This window comes from Dermacentor silvarum, chromosome 3, assembly GCF_013339745.2.
Source record: "Dermacentor silvarum isolate Dsil-2018 chromosome 3, BIME_Dsil_1.4, whole genome shotgun sequence".
NCBI classification, from domain to species: domain Eukaryota; kingdom Metazoa; phylum Arthropoda; class Arachnida; order Ixodida; family Ixodidae; genus Dermacentor; species Dermacentor silvarum.
In genome coordinates, this window is record NC_051156.1 from 210697370 (window position 1) to 210718708 (window position 21339).

Below are 21339 nucleotides of genomic sequence, written 5' to 3' on the forward strand. Positions count from 1 at the left end.
GCCTTCGCGATCCAAAACAAAACGACCGGTCCGGAGATGTTGCGCGCCAATCATGCCGCCAAAAGTTTACGCCGTGGTTTACGCATTGTTTGTGTAATTTAGTCGGGATCACTACTTTACCCCGTGGTCCAAACCGTGCTGTGCTCTCCGTTGCAGGCTGCCAGTGATAAAGGTGCAAAGTGAGGTGATCTTACGACGTGCTGCGTTGACCGCCAGCTAGAGTTGCATTGTATAAACTTGAGGATGTGTTACATGTTTACCCTGTCAACGATTCATGTGGCAGTGAATATAATGTCATTATTTTAAATATCGCCAGCCAGCTGCTCTCATGTCACGCTGTGTGCAACGAAACTTCGTGAGTGCGTTCGTGCTGTGTAGTGTTCTTGAGATAGTCCATTGCACTTATTCGAAAATGGTTCTTTGGTTCTTTATTCTATGACGGCTCCTCGATCGAGAACAAGCTACAATGGATACATCAACATCTCTAACCACGGTCGCCCAGAAAGTTCCTTTCGGTGACCTGTGCAAGCTCTGCGACAAGATATCCGGCAAGCAGGACAGGAGCGACAAGCGGAACCTGCTGGAGAAGTTCATCGCGTATTGGCGCGAGTTTCACGACAAACTGCACGCCGCGAGCGGAGTTCAAGCTGCGGCCGATGATTCCTTCTTTCCCGCTATGCGGCTTCTGTTGCCGCATCTGGACAGAGATCGACCGGCGTATGGAATCAAAGAAGCCACTCTGGCCAAACTCTATATCGACGTTCTCGCCCTCGGCAAGGACAGTCCCGACGCTCAAAAGTTGCTGCGCTACAGAACGCCACACGTGGCGAAAGCAGAGGCTGGTGACTTCGCCAGCGTCGCATATTTGGTGCTGCGAAATCGCTGCCCGACTAAAGGGACGCTCACCATAGCCGACGTCAATCAGCTTTTGGATGAAGTGTCTGATGCACACGCTCACGGTGGCGCCGCAGGCAGTCGACGGACGAGAGATGCGCTATGCACGCTGCTGCGCCGTACTTCTGCCGCAGAGCAAAAGTGGCTGGTAAGAATGATTCTAAAGGAGATGAAAATGGGCATGAGCGAAGGGAGTATACTTTCCTGCTATCATCCGGACGCGCAGGACGTTTTTGACAACAGCAGCAGCCTCTCGAAGATTTGTCGAGAACTGAAAGACCCGAAAATTCGGCAGCACGTTGTTCAGGTCACACTGTTCAATGCCGTGCGACCAATGCTGGCCGAGAGAGCGGAGCCTCGTTCTGTCGAGCGTCTCTTGAATCACGAGCCCTTCTTTGCCGAGACCAAGTTTGATGGCGAGCGGCTGCAGGTGCACAAGGATGACTCAGAGTTCAGGTACGTTGATGCGTACAGTTCTCCAGAACATGAAGATGGGGGATGAATGATTTTTGCCTTACGGTTTATATGTTGATCAACATTGGAGACATAATCTATGGTGGTCACTTTTGCCGATATCTCTTTCAGTGCGCGCTTATTAGTTGGTTGAGCACTAGATCACACGAAAGGCATAGTGTCCCTTAAAGTGGTCGTTCAAGAATTCCTCCCCTAGGTCGAACAATAGATGCTTAAGGCTGGCGCTACAGTTTCGACAAGGGGACTTGTCACCATCAGGACAAAAATGCTTTATTGAGTGTTGAAGTTGTTGCCCTAATGACAATTCAAGTTTATTTTAAGAATGTTGGCTTTAGCCTAAAACATGGATTGTTCAACCATTGTTGATTACTTCAAGTCCTCATCTTTCTGTGAACCTTTGTCTTTCGTGTTTGAGTTTGTACGTTAGTGTGACAGCAGCTGTAACAGTGCTTAGAAAGTGAGCAGCAGTGGTTGAGAACTTCAAGCATTGCCATCTCTGTTGACTCTGACGGCATTTAATTCTGACTCCTTGTTCTTATTGCAGGTACTTCACACGGCGCAGCCATGACTATAGTTCGGGCTTCGGAGCCACTGCTGATGAAGGATCTTTGACACAGTACATAGCTAAGTCATTTCGAAGCCATGTAAAAAGTTGCATCTTAGATGGAGAGGTAATAGGATATGACCCCAGGAATGATCGTCTTGTTTCAAAAGGTTCTCATGTAGACGTGAAAAGTTTAACAGAGAGTTCATCATTACAGCCCTGCTTTGTGGCCTTTGATATACTCCTCCTGAATGGACAGGTAGTCACCAACAAGCCTCTTCAGGAGAGAGTCGGGCTTCTTGATCAGGCTGTATTGGAAGTTCCTGGCAGAATACTGATCTCTAAAAGGCAGAAGGGTTCGACACGAGATGATGCTGTTCGTCTTCTAAACCAAGCAATTGAAGACCAAGAAGAAGGCATTGTTCTAAAAAGGCTTACTTCTGTTTACAAACCTAATGCAAGGAGAGCTGGCTGGCTGAAACTCAAGCCAGAGTATGTGGACAACTTAGTTTCAGATCTAGACATGCTTATTCTCGGTGGATATTTCGGAGAAGGGCGTCGCAGTGGTATTGTCTCTCACTTTCTCTTGGGTGTCGCCAGTGGAGATCGCGACGACGATGGTATGCCACGGTCTTTCTGGTCGGTAGCAAAGGTGGGCTCTGGGTACAGCATGAAAGAACTGGATGACCTGCTTGCCAAATTGACAACAAAATGGAAAGTTTATGACCCAAAAAAACCTCCAGGAAAGCTTGTACTTGCACAAGGCCTTAAAGAAAAACCAGACTTATACCTCGAGCCATCAGACTCTGTAGTACTTCAGATAAAAGCTTCGGAGCTCGTTCGCAGTAGTCAGTTCAGGACAGGTATAACATTGAGATTTCCTCGTGTGGCTGCCATTCGCCATGATAAGCCTTGGCAAGATGTGCTGTCGTATTCAGAGCTTTGTGAACTAGAGAAGGCAGCGGGTGGGAAACTGGCTACTGCCACAGTTGGCTATGATGAGGATGATGGTGGTTCACCAGCAAAAAAGAGGCGCATCGGAGCCAGTGTAAAGGCATCTTTAGGCACACACTTTCGGCCAGCTAATTTATCTGGTGCAGTAAAGAAGCGAAGTATTCTTCAGGGAAAGGAGCTGTGCATTCTGACAGGCTGTGGAGATGTCACAAAGCAGGAGCTGGAAGTCCAGGTCGATGAATTGGGAGGCACCTTCGTCCAAAATCCCAGCAAGGAAACATTTTGTGTTGTTGCAGAGAAGCTAAACTTCAGAGCACGCAGTATCATCAAATCGAGAAAATGGGATGTCGTTAAAGCAGACAAGTTTCTTGCACTTCTCAATTCCCCTGAGCTTCGGCCATGGGAGCCAGCAGACCTGTGGTGCTCCTGCACTGAGACAGAAAACCGGCTGAAGAGCTTGTTTGATGAATATGGTGATAGCTACACGGCCCCTGTGACTGCAAGTTCTTTGCAGGAACTCTTTGCAACCATTCCCAAAGAGGCGTGGAACCATGTTGATGACTTACCAGGGTTCATTTTTAATTTTGAGCAGGAGAACTTTGACTCTCGGCCAACGTGGGGCCTATTCAGAAACTGCACATTGAGATTGAGCGAGGATAGTAAATTAAATAGATTAATTATTAGATTGCATGGCGGTAAAGTTCTGAACACTCTAGGAGATGGGGAAGTTGGTAATTCCGGCTTTGATTTGAATGACATGAATACTTCGGAGGAATTGTTGGAAGTGGATAGTGAATGGATTGATGAATGCATTCGAGCTGGTGAACTGCCTCTTTTCTCTTGAGTGGCTCCTTCTCTGTCATAGTGCCTGGTGGAAGCTGGGCATGGCTATAGCAGCTGTGTAGCCAAAGCATTAATGTATCACTATCTGCAAATTAAAATGGCTCCTGGTACAATGAAATCTTGCACTTTGCTGTACTTAGAAACAGCAGCCCCTCTTGTGTGCTTGCACTGTGGAAAAGAATACGACTGTGCAGCGCTTGTATATGTAGAACTGCATGTTGATAAAAGCACAATTGTAGCTATATTTACCCATTGGCCTCTGCTATCGTAATAGTGGGTCTAGACATGCTTTATTCTTTCAGCATTAAGTTTACTTGAGCAAAGCTGTAGCACTATGTTCTTTAGCTTCTACCAGTCCTATGGAGAGAGGTGGCAGTACAATGTCCAGTATATGCAGTCGAACCATTCATTTCAAGATTGAAACTGTGTTGCCATTTGAAATTGCAAGCTACACTTCGCTGTGTTAATAAAATGAGATTTTGTACATAAGCTGGCCGATCTTGGCAAATGAATTGAGCAAATGCACCTTTTATACATTTTAGCATGCAGTGAATTTGTGAAGTGATAAATGAAGTGATTGTTTGTTGCTGTGCTTCTAGCTTTGTTTTTATGATTGTGAGAATGAAGTCAAGTTTTAATGATATCACTGTTTTGTGTTTTCCTGCTCCTCTGATGAACTTTGGGCTGTTTTCTGCACAGAATTGCCCATATGCTGTCACACTTATAATTTCCTAGTGCCTTATAATGTTGACTTTTCGACTTTGACTTTTAACTTTGACAATCTGTTGAGAGTAGTAATGGTACGAATCATGCAGAGGCGTAACCAGGAAGGTTTTTTGGGGGGAGGGGGGCAGGTGGCATCCTGGTACACGGAAAACACGGGGGAGAAGAGGGGTGCATGGTGTGCTCCCCTTCCTGGCTACGCACCTGTAATCGTGTGACCTTCAGTTCCCACGAAGGGGGCCCAACTTTTGGACACACCCCATACAGCCCCCCTCTCTCAATTTCACCTCTGCCTCAGCACAATAAGCATTTTGCAGCAGCTTCAAACTAGTCATTTTGAAATTTACTAAGAAACTGAAATGGAGCTGTTCAGAAATATATAATCAGGAATGATCGAGTACAACACTTCTAATCACTATTCTGTGTCCATCTTGCTCACTACACTGAGCTATGCAATCAGGCTACTTGTTACGATTCCATGGGTACAGACAGCCTGAACTTGACATGTACACAGGAGCAAAGAAGCACTCGTGTTTGCTTTTGTGTCTATCAAATGTGTGCTGCCTGCGATCATGTTATAGTAGTCACATGGGAGGTCTATAGATGACCAGATGCCATGAGGCAAGGAAGGCAGCATCAGTGGACCTGCAGGCGGACAGTAGTGTGCAGTATGCATGGTAATCCATTATTTAAAAAAGCCATGCCAAACCAAAACATTAATCGCAGATAAAGGTAGCTAATACAGATTCACAGCAACTGCCGGTGCATTGCTATAAGCACCAGAGAACAGAATTACATGACTATCTATATTAAAACACATTAAACCTTGCCAAAGTGCAATGTGCTGTTAGCTTTGCTTTCTTTTTTTTTTTACATTAACAATAATTGGACTTCTCCAAGTTCATTATAATTTCGACTGATAGACTTATTAAATGTGAGGCAATTGTGCTTTATAAATGAACAGCTTTTTTATTGCAATAACATTTATATGGACGCAGACTTTGTAAATGTGAGGCATTTGTGCTTTATAAATGAACAGCATTTAATTGCGATAGCAATTACATAGACTGTCCATGCGAATTTTCGCAGTCAGTGTCGCCGTGATTTTCCGTATAACGTGCCACAACATTGCGTGCTGTATGCTAAGGAGATGTCAGAGGTGAGCTGAGAAGGTTGGTGGCTTGATGTGCACGGCAATGTTTGAGGTCACGTGATGCAGCGCACGCTAGAGGGAAGGGGGCCACATGCGAGAGCGTGTCTTCTCCTCTAGCCTGACCGTGACGGTGCATGGCACAGCTGAGCGCCCCCTGCGCCCTGTTTTGGAGGTTATCTGCGGCAGGTGCAAACTCTTGGCAAGCCGAGATGGCTGGTGGTGTCAGGTGCGCTGTCTTCCCGTGCGCGTTGAGGGTCGCGTGATCTCAAGCTTCTGAGACTCGTTACTTCGTTTGCTCGCCGTTGCCGGCGCTCTTATCGTGCCAGTGTTGACAGCGAGTTTTCGCAGTCATTTAGTGATATCTGTTCATGTTTGCCTGTGCGTGCTTGACACCGTGCTTGTTAATTTAATTAGTAGGTGAATGTTCACTGAAATTTATACGGCCAATGAAACTACGGGAACCTTACTTCTCGTAATGCGTGCTTAGCCTTTTGGGCAAAACTGTGACATTCTTTTTTAGATATTTGAAGAACAGAAAGCCCAGAAGTATTGTGGTTAGTAGGCACATATTTGCGCTAGTAAAGCTTAGTCAGAAAGCTGCACTAACTTTTTAATTTTCATCGTGCCTAGCATCCTTACTCCGCAATGCATCATGCAGTTTTGTCACCAGTTCAAATGAATGAAATCAGGCAAGCGTACGATCAAGCAAACTTTATTGACTGCCTCAGTGAGTGAAAGCGCATCTTTATTAAATCAGCATTGCAACCATACTGTTTGTATGCATGTGCGCTAGCAATGAGTTGAATCTTTAGCATTACGCTGATAATACAGATGCAATCTAGAGCAATCAACTGTACCTTAATCTTGGTGCAATACCTGGCACCCTGGAAGTGATCATGGTTAGAATGGTAAAATTTCGTCTGTTTTGCACGCTAATATTAATTGGGAGCCATTATTAGTGTGCTATTACAAGGCAATAAATATGTCTGTCTCTAACTCCCTGGAACTTTCCTTCTATTCTCGTCATGCTCGTGCAGTAATGACAAAGCAACCCCTTCAACGCATTTAGTTTCATCAGTTCACTCTCTGGCCGCTGTTGCATACTACTTGGCGCATGGCACACCGGACACCATGTTAGGTTTACAGCTCCCTACCCCCGGTTGCTTCGTCCACTGCGGCTGTGCCAGAAAACGTGGTACCTAAACTATATCGTCACGAGATGAAACAGTCCCTGCGGTGTGTTCGTACCTGCTGCACCCACATGGAAACAGCTATCCCAAGTACTGACCAAAACCGCGCTTGAAGAGAAGTCAAGCTTGCACGTGAAAGCAACACGTGCTATAATGCGCTTTCGCATCAATTTTACTTCTGCTCGCCCGCGACGCACTTTCGTCGGTCGCGACTGCGGTTCCACGCCGCAAATCTAGCGAGCTGCCGTCTGCATTGAGGTCGGCGGTGGCTGTTGCTGTGTTGTAGGCTGCGGTCCAGTCGGCAGTTCTGCGGGCGGCATGTGAAGCACCATGAAAGGCGTTCGTAGTACGGCCACTTCGAAGGGCTGCTGCACCGGGGGCCGCCTGACCGACGGTAGCACCGCAGCAGGCGCCGGCGGTCGCCTGGCAGATGCCATCGCTGTGTCGGGTGCCCCCGTAAGGCCGCAGCGGGCGGCTGCTGGCGGCGCACCGCCGACATTTGCCCTGGTGTGCCGCTGGAAATGAAATACAATATATTTAAGGTGCAGTGGGTAGAAGAATGGAATTATCTGTTTCCATGTTGCAAAATAAGTAAACAAACACTTGTCGGACGTTACATATAACCAGAGACTAGTTGTAAATCCGATAAATACCCAGACAATGCAAAGGCATCCTCAGTAATTCTCTGGGATGTTGAGATCAGGACATTCAAACATCCCAAGGATGTCCTGCACTAATCCTAAAAGGCGCCTGATTAGGTCCATTTGGCCATCCCAAGTAGATACTGTGAACATACCAGGTACATAATTGGAGGACCATTTTAGTACATTGTCAGGACATGTTCCAAGGCATTACTGTTAGACACTGTAATTAGACGGCATTTCATTATTTACAAATTGGGTTAATATATGGATTACGGAGCTTGGATACGAGAGCCCATATTGTAGGGCTCCGTATTGATATTTGTGCACTTTCATGTGCTCTGATATCTCAGAAATTTTGTGTCTTTGTTTCTTTCCACCATTAAAAAGCAGTTTGGTACCAAACGAACTACCTCAGGTGCAGCAGACCTAAGCACTTACAATAGTATAGCCTTCGAGATCTGCTTTTGCTACTTCAAGAGAACCGTCGGCGGAAGGTGCACTTTGGACACCACGACCAATAATAATAGCGTAATAATAATCATATTGATAATTTTTAAAACAAAACAGTCTACTAATAAACATTTTTTTTAGAGTGTGCCATTTGTATTTCGTTTTTGGTTATATAATCAATTTTGTTCGGGCAAGCATGAAGCTCCCAAATAAACACCTGGAAGCAACGTCCTAGGAATATCCTGCTGAGGATGTTCCTCGGATATTAGGTTCACGATAAGTCCAGTAGTAGATGTGTATGAAATTCATCGTGGGCATGGTGTTGTGGACGTCCTTAGCACGTCCCATAAAAAGCAAGGACATTCGGATCTTCCCGCAGCATCCACGGGATGTTTTGTGTTGTCTGGGTAATGTACAGGCAAAGCTAAGCGTTGCAGCAGACTTAAAACGAGCAATGCACAGAGCCCAAATTATGGAAACGAACGAAATCTAATACTTGGGAGGTAGTGTACTCAACACACTATTGTACACAGGTGAGCAGGTGAGGTTGAAGAACCACGCACTACAGTTTACTGTGACAGGTCGGGGGTTATCAGGCATGAGCGACCTGATTAGCAACTTTCATGCGCTCTTCTATTGCAATAACACGGCAGTACAATCCTTCGGTGTACATGTGTATTCTTTTTTTTTTCTATGGTTCATTACCTGAGGAACTGCGTCGGAGAGGATCGGGATCGATTTCAGCACCTGGGGTTCGCTCCAAGTCTCGCTACAGATACACGTTTGCGTCGCTTACTTTTTTCATTACAGCTCCATCGAAATGCAATCATAATCGTGGCCCGAAATCAAACAACCTTGAACCAAACCCGGAACATCTCTCAGCAGCAGAACATCGCTACCATTGAGCCAGTGCGTCAGGTCTGCCCCATCGCAGCTTCTAGGACAACGCAAAGGCTGGCCATGACCGCAGTGGTGCAGCCCATTCCATTGATGTGCGACAGGAAAATAGAGCGAATGACTGTACAGGACATCAGCCACTGTGAATTATCCTTGCTTTCAAATCTTGTCTTGAAAGTACTTTGAATAGCGGTCTCGTAAAGAGCTCAGCAAGCTAATGACCAAACGAACATTGTACGCCACGAACAGGCTCACTCGACTGAGACATTCCTCCAGAGCTGATCTAGAATCGAGCTACATGCCACGACAATGAGCGTATAGCTTTAAGCATTAACAACTCTAAATGTGTTAGCATTAGGGGTGTCAAGTGGAAAAATGTGTATGTATGTGAAGTGCAGGAAGCTGGTCACATGGTAGAAATAAAGAGGGGATGGGAGAGCTTAGAAGAGCGCGTATATATACATGCATACACATATACACTGTATCTGATGGTGGTCGACTCCAGACCGCCATGAGTTGCACTTCACTCCTCGAAGAGGCAGGGCGTGTGTCGAGTGAGCTCCTGAACAGCACTTTGCAATGTGATAACCTCGGTGTAAATCATGGATCTGGGACCTCAAAGAGGTGCTACGTAATGCTAATGCTTTTCTGTGGCATTTACCGCGAAATTGCCACTGAATGTTTCACTGTAGAATTAACTCAAAAGATTCGCTATTCTCTGTAATTCGATGCACACCTTTGACTCCGGCGGCAGGAAAGGCACGGGGGCCGTCGGGTCTGCAGGGAAGTAGTAAGCCGTGGGTGCCTCTTCTATGCTGCCGTCGACGCCGTCGGTCTTCTTGTAGTACATGTACATGTTGTACAGGATGGCGCCCTGCAATGCGAGGCCAATGCAGCGACTCGTCTTTTCTCGTTCGAGGTCAAGACAATAGACAGCAGCCATTCTGGCATACGTTCGGCTAGTGTGTCCTTTACTTTTAGTGTGCAAACTGATTATTACGAAATTGTCAAGAGCTGCGCAGATTCCGTCGTACTGTGAATCATTTTGATGACGGAAAACTTTTAAGTTTAGCGCATTACTAAGAGGAATTGAGAATTTGCCTAGTATGCTTGCAAACCTGCGAAAACGAGCCTTCGAGCAACTGGGTACAATATGTTTGTCTGAGGAGAGTTTCAGAAGCTTGGTGTAGTGCCTGCACTCAATTGAAAAATTCGCTCATATTACTGGCTTCACACTCTGTCGAACTATGCTCGACATTCCTGAAGCTTATGTCGGCAGTATCCTTCACAGCACAAAACAGTGACCGTATCAAGCTGCGATTCTTCCTCATTACAGTCCTGTCGACACTATATAACATGAGCACTACAGCACTGAGCATTCAAATAAAAAAAAATTGGTCTCCAATTCACGCTGTGAAGGTGGTTGAACAGCGAAGCTAAGCAACAAAATTACCCACTGCGACGTAGATTAAAATTATTCACGTGATGTCGTTCACATGCTCTTTACCTAATTATTAGCCGAGGACATTTTGACGGCCTGCGACTTGGCTTGCGCCGCTACTTCGTGCACCTACAAGGAGTGGACCAGAGAGAAGAGAAATTCGCCGCGCCTCATGTGCACGCTGCGCTTCAGGAGTCCTCACTATACATGGCCTTCTCTTATAGCACTGTCACAACCCAAATCAATTGCTAGGCAGGTTCTTCTTTTACGTACGAGAGTGTAGTTACGTCACTCCCTGCTTCGTATGTTACAGTCAAGCTGCCATCGCCGCAGCAGCATGCGCAACAGTAATCTTTACCGGGAAACGTATATGGGGAGCACTACGTGCTTTGCATTGCATGCAGACGCAGGGGCGCCTTATCAATTATGTGCTTCAGATGCTTGTTTTGAGCTTGTTCATTATTCAAATGTATGTTGTTCTGTATGTTCTATGCGGGATTCTAAAGAATGTAGGCACTGCTCGTTTCACTTTGCTGAGTGTTTGTAGCCTCTGCCTTACGGGGGTATGAGCCATAGATGATGAAGATGATGATAGTTTTCTGTCGACGTTACGCCACGAAGAAATCCCCGGATCCTAGCCATAGAGCTTCGCGGTAAAAATAGCATCTTTCCGGAGCTAAGACAAGCTGCCACGATCGATGGACGTGGTCTGTGAGTTTTGCGGCTCTATATGTGCCTTACCAGGTAAGAAAAAAAAAAAAACTTACCTTCATGAAGGCCATGAGCGTGAATACGGATATCGTCGTTATCATCATTTGTCTCTGGAGGAGAGCAAGCCAAGAAGCGGCATGTTACATATATTATAGTAGCGTAATAGTAGATGATTGGTATATAGCGTCAGAAAAAAAGTACACCGACGACTACGATACTCCCTAATGCAAAATTTGAGCGCAGCTCCATGCGTGTTTTCATTTCGCGATATATTTGGCTGGCGCAGACAAGCTGTCTCGTGTGGCACGTTACAAACGGAGCGAAGTGTGGCATCACTCGCTAATCGGGAGATCGCAAGAGGCAGCGTGTGGGTGACGCGTTGGCGCGATTAACAGCAGCCGCCGCAGAAACAACTCCGCTCATGCAGCGTTTTGTTTCCATATGTGATATCGGTGGACGCACTCGCCGTGGGCTAAGCATGAGGTCGCGGGATCAAATCTCTGCCACAGCGGCCGCATTTCGATGGGGCGAAATGCAGAAAACACCCATTTATTTAGGTGCACGTTAAAGAACCCCAGGTGATAAAAATGGCCGGCATTCCTGCGACCCGGTCGCAGCAAACAAAAGGTGCCCAAAACGTTTGGTGCGACCCATGACGTCACGTCCGCTATAACCAATGATGTCACGTCCGTTTATTTTCATGGCGGCTGTTTTTCGGGGCCGGTCGCGTTGTGAAGCGGTCCGTATTCCGTGCCTTCTTACAGAGTAAGTAATCCATTTTTCCACTCTATATGCATGTAATAAAAGGTTGGGGCTGTCAGCTGCTTGATGTGTTGCCGTCAGTTATCTTGCGCGCATATTTTGCCTCGTGGCCGCGTCAAATTGCAGCCGGCCCGTGGAATGGGCCGTGGCATCCCATATAAAGCTATAAAGCTGATCCTCCGTCAGGATCGTTAGTACGTGTACAGAACCATCCAGTAGTGTGGTTCAGTGAATGATGCGTGAAAAAACGAGGACGCAAGAAAATCCTGGCATGGTGAGCTGTTCCGCCAGATCGTGTTGAATCGCGTTTTTGCGCGAGATGGTCGAACAGCTTTGCTACTGCTTTTCTACAGCTTTGCTGCATTTCATTTAATCACCACCTGCATTCTTTTTAATAAGACAAATGGCATTACTGCGCGAAAGAGCGTCTCGGAAGTTTCCCAACAACAGCCAATGCCGCCGTGCTTGTTGCATGCACGCTTACCAGCTACACGCTGTCCTGATGCAGTTGGAACGATTATGACGCAGTATCAGCCTGCTACTGCGGGCTGCAGGATCACGGTGACAATACAATTAAAATAACTAAAGAAATTAATGTAGTAAGTGTGGTGTTCAAACGTTGCCAAGCGTGATAAGCGGACCTGCCTCGTAAGATGCGTTGAATGAATCGGCTTTCTAAAGTCAGCTTCGCCGCAGTAGACGTGTTACGCGGTGAAGCTTACCCAAAAATTATTGCAGTGAAGCATACCAAAAGTGAAAAGGGGCCGCTATCACGGGACATGTATATGTTCCTTAACTATGTACGCGCGCACTCGCCTTCGCCCATCACATTACGCGCGCCCAGGAGCGTAATAAGTGTATTGGCAGGTGTACTCACTATATATGAAAACTGCCAAGAAAAGCTGGTTAAGGCAAGCTCTCTTGTCGAAACGTTTGCACCAGCCTGTTCGACCACTGTTATATCACCGCAGTTTGTGTATTGCGGTGAAGCATACCGATAGTGGGTAGGGGTCACGCGAATCGGGAGTGTAGGGTTTCAGCCAGCGACGAACCCTACCAGTCTCAACGTTCTAGTCTCAACAAAGCTCATTTTTGCGCCAGGATGACGTTTCGACAACTTTTGTTGGCTTTGGTGATGACACAACTCTTTTACAGATAACATTCTCTAAGCCTTTTGAAATGACAGGGAGCACTGACACCGGCCGATAATTTGACATGTCATTTCTGTCCCCTGATTTAAACAGTGCAGTCAGCTTCGCCTGTTGCATTTTTGTAGGGTAAACGCCAGTAGACAAGCAAACATTGAATACGTGGGTGAAAACAGGCACTTTGCTTTGTTGTGTACCTGTCATACTGCTATTAAATTTTCCTTTCCTTTTAAAGTGCTTACGTACATCACATCGCAAGGAGTCACTGTGTAATTAGTGACCTTGTCATGTTAAAAAACCAGGCTCTACTCAAGAGAGGTTGGGGTTAAGTACCTGTGAAATTTTTTTAGAGGGGTAGTTTTCTGAGAAGAAATCAGATGCCAGAAACAGACCTGTGGTATCCTGGGTTTGAGTATTTAACAGTGGAAAGGATACAAAATACATTATATTTCTTGTCTGAAACCAACAAGTAAGTGAAATATGTAAATATATTAAATAGCGTCCATGGAGCAACTGCAAGCTGTGCACACCTAGACCCAAAATGCGCTTCTCTTGCTCCAGTCCATGCAGGCTGTCAGCTGCTTTGTTGAAGCCTCTGGTACATTCTCAGTGGTGCAGTAATTTTTGTCTGCATTTTGCTCAAGTGTGCCCTAGACATAATTGAGTGATTTGCAGTTGCAACTGGACTGCAGCCTCAGCTTGGGAGACCAGTGGTAGGGCACATTTTGTAAAACTAAGCTACACATAGCATTACCAGTTTGAGCAGAGACCTGTTTATATATGTGTCGTCTTTAGCATCTAGATTTTTTACCATGAATTCAGAAAAATCTCCAGCACATTGAGTCCCTAGATTTGAAATGCTGAATAAGTTGTCTTCTTGTTCATTGCGGTTGCGCTTAACTTCTGTCCAAATAGCAGAGCACTTCTGCATAGCACATCAAGGACCATTCTTATTAACATGTCTTCCTTTTATTTATCTTACCTACAATCAAGAGCACACGTATATAGCACATGAATGTGCTGTGCTTGAACTTGACTTACATTGCCATGTTTAGTAGCACAGTGCTCATAGTTGGTGTTGGTTCATTCAAGCTAAGCATTACTACAACCTTTAACTGTAGGTATTATGGTGTGAGAGCAGAGAAATGGATATGCAAAGACAGTTGGGCACGTTAAGACATCTTTTTGTATGTGAAAAGGTGAAAGATACACAAAATGGGATAGAACACGTCCACTTTCATCTTTTCTCACAACAACAACAACAAAAAAAAAAAAAGTCGGAGGAATAAGGTTCCTTCACTGTGCCATAGAAACTATATGTTTGCTCTCAAATGTAATTCTGATTCGTTGGATTTGTTCTTGTGCTGTTTTTCTTGAGTGTGCTTTACTTTTCACACGTCAACGTTTCAAACTCGTTTTTATTTTTGACAGACTGAACATCCCACGTCTTGGTTTGACTTCCTGGTACAGGATACTTGCAGTTGGCATGGAGTGGTGAAGCAGCATGGTGTACTTTTATTAAAAGCACAGATTTCACCAGTATAGAAGCAGTTCATCAAAAAAAAAAAAAACATGTGTGCTGAAAATAAAGTGTTCCTACCCACATTCCTCAGTGTCTAATTATGCTTGTATCCCTGTGTTCTCTTCAGCAAAACCACTTATATGGGGAATTGATTGTGATAAGTGCTTGTGAAAGTTTTCAGGAAGAGCTTTGGACCCTTTTTACTGGTGCACAGGTAAAATGTGCACATTTTGTAAAATTGAAACACCAGGTGGAGTAGCAAACACCAATGCTTGATGTGGCATTTGTCGGGCTTGTGTGTCGGCACATTTTCCATACAACAATATACTCTAGGACAGCATGCTAGCACTACAACGCACCCATCTTTTATGTTAGGTATAAATTACTGCAAGCTCTTTAAAGATGGTCACAAGAGAAATGCTGGCTTTAATTCAAAACTAAAGGTGAAGGAAGCTGTGCAAATGTATTGAGCAATTATGCAATCTGTGCCGTTTACTCAGTTAAGGTAACGTCCAAACGTGCCATAAGGCCTTGATAGCTGAAACCCGAGTAACAACTGGTAATGCAATTAAAGAATCTTGCTACACCTCTAAAAATGAGGCAGTGAAATGAAATTAGTGTCACAATTCCTTTTTGTTGGGACTTCGTTTGGGTTGAATATACTGATTGTAACAACACAAAGTGGAGGGGGTGATGCACATTAGAGAAATGCTAGTCTATTTTTATATTCCACCTTCTCTACGTTCAAAGGGCAGTAAAGTTACCATGGAAAGCTACAGTGAAGCCATTGGTTGAGTCTGTATGGTGGCAATCACCAACCTAACTGCTTGGGTTTATAGTGCCTTACTTGTACATACCTATTTAAACGTTGAGCTATTTGAACATTGATTAAGGTAACCAACATATGAACAAGTAGTTTACTGAGTAAATTACATGGGGAAGGGCAGAAAGATAGGACAGAGCACAGGGGGTGTATTCTGCAAGTGTCAACCAAATGGACATAACCATTTCAACTGCTGCTTAAGTTCTGATTGGCTGGGCTGGGGCACACGTGAGAGGGAGACAGGTGCCCCAGTCAATCAACGTTTCAGCAACAGATGAAATGGATGTGTCCACTAGATGAATACTTTCAGAACAACCCCCCCCCCTCCCCGCATTTCTGTCTGTGACCAACATGCCTGGTATGGCACCCTTGCTTTCAATATCCGTCTTTATCAGCAAAAGTGGGAAAGAGCCACGTTTGTGCATGAAACGTTTTCCTGAGGTTGTCTGCCTTGAAGCCCATGGTGGTAATCACAGGAAACAGGGCAGATCCAGAGTAGCACCAAAGGAGAAGCCTTTATCAAGACAAATATGGAGGGGGGTTACTGCATGCTCAAATTTGTGAGCTCACAAGTTTGCCAAGGCCGCGTCATGTCGGTAGTTGATGAAGACTACATGAGAGAGAGAGAGATAAATGAGATGCGAAAGGCAGGGAGGTTAACCGGAAGGTAACTATCCATTAACATGGTTAATGAATAACCACATAGGCTAAAATTATTTAGGTACTGTTTATGAGGACTACATATTTGCTGGAAATCTCTGAAAATAATTGTGCAAGCGCAGAATAACACCCTCCACTAGTGGTGACGTCCTTGAAGGAATGAATATGTATCAGTTGTACCTGTGTGGTGAATAAAGTTACATAAAAAAAAAACTTGGCAATAGAAACTAAATTCAGAGTAGTACTCCAAATACATTGCCTCTTCTTTAGGACTAGATGAATGCAATTAATTATAATAATCAATTGAAAATCGAATGCCAACCACAAAAAAAAAATGTTATAAATGTTTTAGCTCCTACCTGAGAGCCATGATTGTGAACAAAGCTCCAGTTGAACCATCTCTAATTTTTCATTTTCATGATTTGTGTTTAAACTACTTACCATGCCTCTTTCGACCAGACCAGACGAGCCTTCGTCAAACTCTTCACTACTTCAATGCAAATAATTAGAGGTTGGCAAATGTAAATTTTTTCTAATGGGAATAGTAAGTGTCGAATAGTCGAATACAGATGAATACATTTACAGCAGGCTTATTTATCTTGATATAATTAAGCACCGTGCTTGTACTGACTACAAAAAAAAAAGAAAAATACTGCTAACTATCAGGGAAGATTAGGATTACTTTTAAACACAAGTTCACTAATTGTGATTTAAAAAACTGCACAAACACCTCTCAAGATCTTTAGAGCCTGGTGGCAAACAAGAGTTCTAAGAATAAATAGCTGCTGTATGACTAGCTGTAAAAAAGTACTAAATAAATGGTTGTGGCAGAAAAAAAAAAAACGGAAGACAAAAGCTGCAGAAGGACTATTTTGCTGTAAAGACATGTAAAAGGACAGGTTGCAAGAAAAAAATCACCGGTTATAAAAAATTTACATGCTCAGACTGTCAATAAAAATAAATGATAGGCTATAATCAAAAATCAGGGGTTGTCATGTAGCCTTCCATCATGAAATCAAAAACACAGTTTGCATTACCAATTCTGTTTCTGCATTGCTTCGAAAACTTTTGTTGTTTCACTTGTGATAATTTGGGATACTTTGTTAGCAGATGGTGAACAGTAACAACTTTAACAGTCGGTTACTGCGAAGTATTTGGCTAGTTTTATTTAATCAAAAATGCTGAATAGTTGATTATTTTAGAATACGAATAGTTAGCATGTAACGTTCGATTCATATCCAAAACTTCAAATATTCTTCCACCCCTACAAATAATACTTCCTTTACCAGTGTTCATGCCAAAGCCCCCCCCCCCCCCCCTCCTTAATATGTACTCGGCATCCACCTCTACAATCCTGAGGCATACTGACGTTATGCCGTGTGGCAACCCAAGCAAATAAAAAAAAAAATCCTGAGGCATGATTAGATTTGCATTGTGTGGTAAGTACCAGTCTGCAATAGTTTGGATCTGTCGGCTGTGCTGAGTAATTGCACATCACATACTTGTAACAGTCAAGTAGTGCTTCTCAAGAATCGTGTTCGAACTGCACACACTAAAACATAAGCTGGGATATTCAAAAGACAAGTACATGTTTTGCTTGCCAATCAACGTTTAGTGTGCTCATTTATGTTAGGTGTGCTGTTAAACGAATATTGTAATTTGCTAATGCAAAGAAAAAACAAGCCAGTATCTCTTGCTTTATAAATATATGCACTGAACCAAGAAAGTAATTAACGAAGAAGAACATCAGAAATAAACACAAATATGTGTGCACTTACCGGCATAAAATAATTCTCAATGCAATATTTCATTGAGGCATGCAACTTGAATTAAAGCCAGCTCACAGGCTTTCCAAAGCATTCCCCTAACTTGTATGTGTTGCTCAGCAACATTCAAGAAGCTTTCACCAGGTTGATTTTTCCTTTGAATAACTTAGACAATTCTGTCTCGTAATAGGTCATGTAGATGACTTCATTTTTTGAAGTCACATGTCAAGAAACCAGTGCTAGAAGAGAGTATAGCATTATGCACAGCTGCATACTTAAGGCACTTTCTAAAAACACACCGATTCATGATCATTCACTGTGTTAGTAACTATACTCCTACCGAAGCAGACTGAGAACACATCTGGGCTCAGTGGCGCACCCAGAATCTCTGCCAGGGGGTGGGGGGTTGAATTTTTAGGGGGGGGGGGGGGTAGAGCAAACACTTGCCTTGCTTTAGCTAAAGGAATCCAACAGCCAATAAAATGCCTAATAATTATAATTATAATTACACCAAGGATGATGACGATCTGTATTCCATCAGCATTTTACTCAATGTAAATTAAGTGTGGATGTAATTAAGTGTGAATAAAGACAAGACAATGATAGAGTGTTTTTGTTAATCAGGAAAATTCGACGACAAGCCACCGCCTGAATTGTAATGACAATGTGAACAGAGCACTAAGGTACACGTTGGACTGGTGGGGCTGGACGTGTCGGGGGGAGGGGGGGGGGGGTAACTTGGCCACAGGGGGGCGTTACAACTACCGGACCCCCCCCCCCCCCTTCGGTGCGCCACTGTGGGCATTGCATTCAATAGCTGATGTAAAATGCGAAAATTACTGCTTGTAGGTATGAATGAACCAAATGAGTCAGAAATATAGGTTCTCAAACTTCTAGTATTGAGTGTGGCAACATTTACGAAAAACACATTGCAACTGAAAGTTGCAAAGCATGCGCTGAAATAACTGAAATAGCTAGATTTAATAGACCAATAAACAGAAACTGCAAATTCCCAACATTTCTAAATACTTTTCCTCACACTACCCTCATAGAGGTGGCTTCCCTTAATATGCTCACACCTCTGCCTTACTTCTATAATTCCCTGCTCTCGCTGCTTTGCCCATGCTGACTGGCACCTTGCACAAAGGTTAGGGCAAAAGCAGCTTGTGTTGTGAGGCAAGCTGTCCACGTCTGGTAGCCACATGTCAGTTTATCATAGTAAATGAAAGGGAAGCCATGAGGGTAAGTCATAGAGAAGACGGATACCTAGGTTCAATGATAAACTAAAACGCCAAAATGGAACTATTAGGCAGTCCAGAGGATCAGCAAAACTGACATAGATTGGAAAAACTGGAAAGATGCATCATGGTGTATATTTATGTCATACAGGTCCCAGTCAAGTTGAAAGATTTTTACTTTCTAATAAACTTATAAGACAATACATGACCAGCAATACTGTATAGGGAACTGAAACAATTTTAATAAAGTCATCTAGAAGTCAGGACAGAGAAGGGACTGAAGTGAGGATGCTAAAGTGGATGAAGTGGAAGCAGAATATGAAGATACGTCTTAAAAAATGACATCCAACACACGCATAAAGGTGGCAAAGATTGGACTCAATGTTCAAGAAGAAGTTGAATATGACAATTTATTAGAATACATACATGAGAGGGCAGCAGCAATACAGCCGAGATAACTGTCATGCAAGAGGAAAGGATGCTAGTCTAAACATTAACAGTTGAGCAGAAAATGATTAAGCATGGGTGCAGGCTCATGTAGAATTCCGTATGGTATGCACGATGTGAGAGTTGAATCTCATAAAGAACCGTGGCCTTACACGCCTCAAATATAAAATGATGTGGGCTAAGATGAGTGTATAATTAAGGATAGCATCAAGAGGGGGCCTCCTCCAAAAAGAGAACAAGAGGGAGAGAGATTTTCGACGTAACAGATACAAGTCATACGTATCACAATTAACTCCAACATGTCTCGGGGAAGACACAAACTGAATCTGCCAATGGTGTAGGCAAAATGGTGTGTGTGTATATATATATATATATATACACACACACATATATACACACACATACGTACATACATACATGCATACATACATACATACATACATACATACATACATACATACATACATACATGCATACATATATTCCGGTGTGATAGGCGTAAAGTACTATATTTTTTTCATACTGTGTTACCCTTTGAACTTGGGCCATTGCTGTTTTAATATAGCAGTTGCCAACTGGCAGATAAAACGTAAATCTGCGAAACTAAGTCTACGACTGGAATATAAATAATATAGCCATTTGCTGCTTGTAATTAATAACCACCTCTTTCTTTTTTGCACGCAAATAGTACGCTGATATTCCCGAAAGAGCATCATACAGTAGCTTATTGTGTTTGTTAACTAGGGCACAAAAATGCTTTACTCAATTTGCATACTATATTTGTTTGTATGATTGATTAGTGGTGAACTTGCCGATGAGGACTTTATATTACTGTTGTAGCAAGATACTGGCAATGTTACATGACTGAAATGTTGCGATCTCACTCAGTATGTACATGGCCCCTTCATACATGACTGACGGCGCACTGTCATTAAATGTGTCGAAGTCAGATAATTTTATTCCATGGAGCTGGATAATCTCTTTAAAGGAGCAGAGAAGACAGGAATACCTTTGTTGCATTGTTTAGGAGTCTTTGTTTAATACGGAGTGATAAAATTTTGGCCTGATGTGTCAGTCAGTATAATGCCACATTTTTCATAAAAGATTTACATTACTGGCCCAAACCACATGAACAAGTAATTACTAGCTGCAGGCATAACAAGAATTAAGAAAAACTGCTACTTCACCGTAGCTGACACAACACGTACAGCATTGAACATGTGCGGAAAAGTGCCTTTGTGGCGGTCCCTTAGTAAAGCTATGATGCGTAGCAGTACAGTACTATCATATGTATCATGTGTAGCTAGTGGGAGGTAATAAGAAAAAGGAAGCACCTAAACACTCAGCCTAATGGCATGCCAGAAGTTACAAAAGACAGATTTGTGAATTGGAGTTGTAAACATATACAAATTGTACTTGGTCACGAAGTAAGCATTCAGTGCATTTTAGTAATTGCAATCAATCATATTAATTTCACTTAACTTCAGGAGAAGAGTCAGTGGCACAATGTATCAGACGTTCGAAAGCTAAAGGATACATTCAACGCAAGAACCAGTTCAAGAGTGGAGATCAATTAGTGAACATGACAATAGTTGTGTTTTGCATGAGAGAGAAGGTCCTTATGGCAATTATGCTGACATTTTCTGAAGAAACCATTTTTTACTCATTAAGGATTACTTTAATTAATTCTGTGGAGCTTGAAATAAGTGATGTAGTGGTGGGTCGTAGCAGCAGGGAGGCTTGGCCTGGTGATCAAGGCCAGCAATTGCTCTGCCCGAGTGTCCTCCTACGACTACTGCGGTACGTCACCACATGCATTCTGTTCTAGAACCTTAGAGGCATGCTGATCAGGGTGATTGACCTGTCGAATGCCGACTACAGTATGATTATGCCAGTGTGACAAGGATCGTATGATTGACGATGGGATCACAATTCTTGAGTCACGCGACTGAGGCATAATGACCATGGGATGACGGCTGCATGCGTGACGACGACTGCGTGATCTACGACAGCGTGAAAGGCCGTGTCAAGGGATATTACGATGAATTCGAAATG

General features: G+C 43.7%; 2 protein-coding genes across 5 annotated transcripts in view; one reads left to right on the top strand and one right to left on the bottom strand.

Moving 5' to 3' along the window:
• Positions 1-18: 18 nt before the first annotated feature.
• LOC119446602 (DNA ligase 4) overlaps positions 19-21339 on the top strand; it is a 26612-nt gene continuing 5291 nt past the window's right edge. The window contains exons 1-2 of one of the 2 annotated variants that reach the window (XR_007466157.1): positions 19-1350; positions 1913-4078. Coding sequence is in view for 1 of the 2 variants with exons in the window: in XM_037711077.2 (XP_037567005.1) it covers positions 467-1350; positions 1913-3710 (2682 nt within the window). In the remaining variant the exon portion in view is untranslated. Of the gene's footprint in view, positions 1351-1912; positions 4923-21339 lie in introns of those variants that run through there. The other variant, XM_037711077.2, reaches the window with a different exon arrangement.
• The window catches only part of LOC119445191 (uncharacterized), a 34525-nt gene continuing 18958 nt past the window's right edge, over positions 5773-21339 (bottom strand). Inside the window, exons 6-8 of one of the 3 annotated variants that reach the window (XM_049664254.1) lie at positions 10975-11028; positions 9503-9640; positions 5773-7290 (exon numbers count right to left, since the gene is read on the bottom strand). In XM_049664254.1, the coding sequence (XP_049520211.1) occupies positions 7009-7290; positions 9503-9640; positions 10975-11028 (474 nt within the window). In that variant the 3' untranslated portion in view covers positions 5773-7008. The remainder of the gene's footprint in view (positions 7291-9502; positions 9641-10974; positions 11029-21339) is intronic. The other 2 variants (XM_049664252.1, XM_049664253.1) reach the window with 2 other exon arrangements.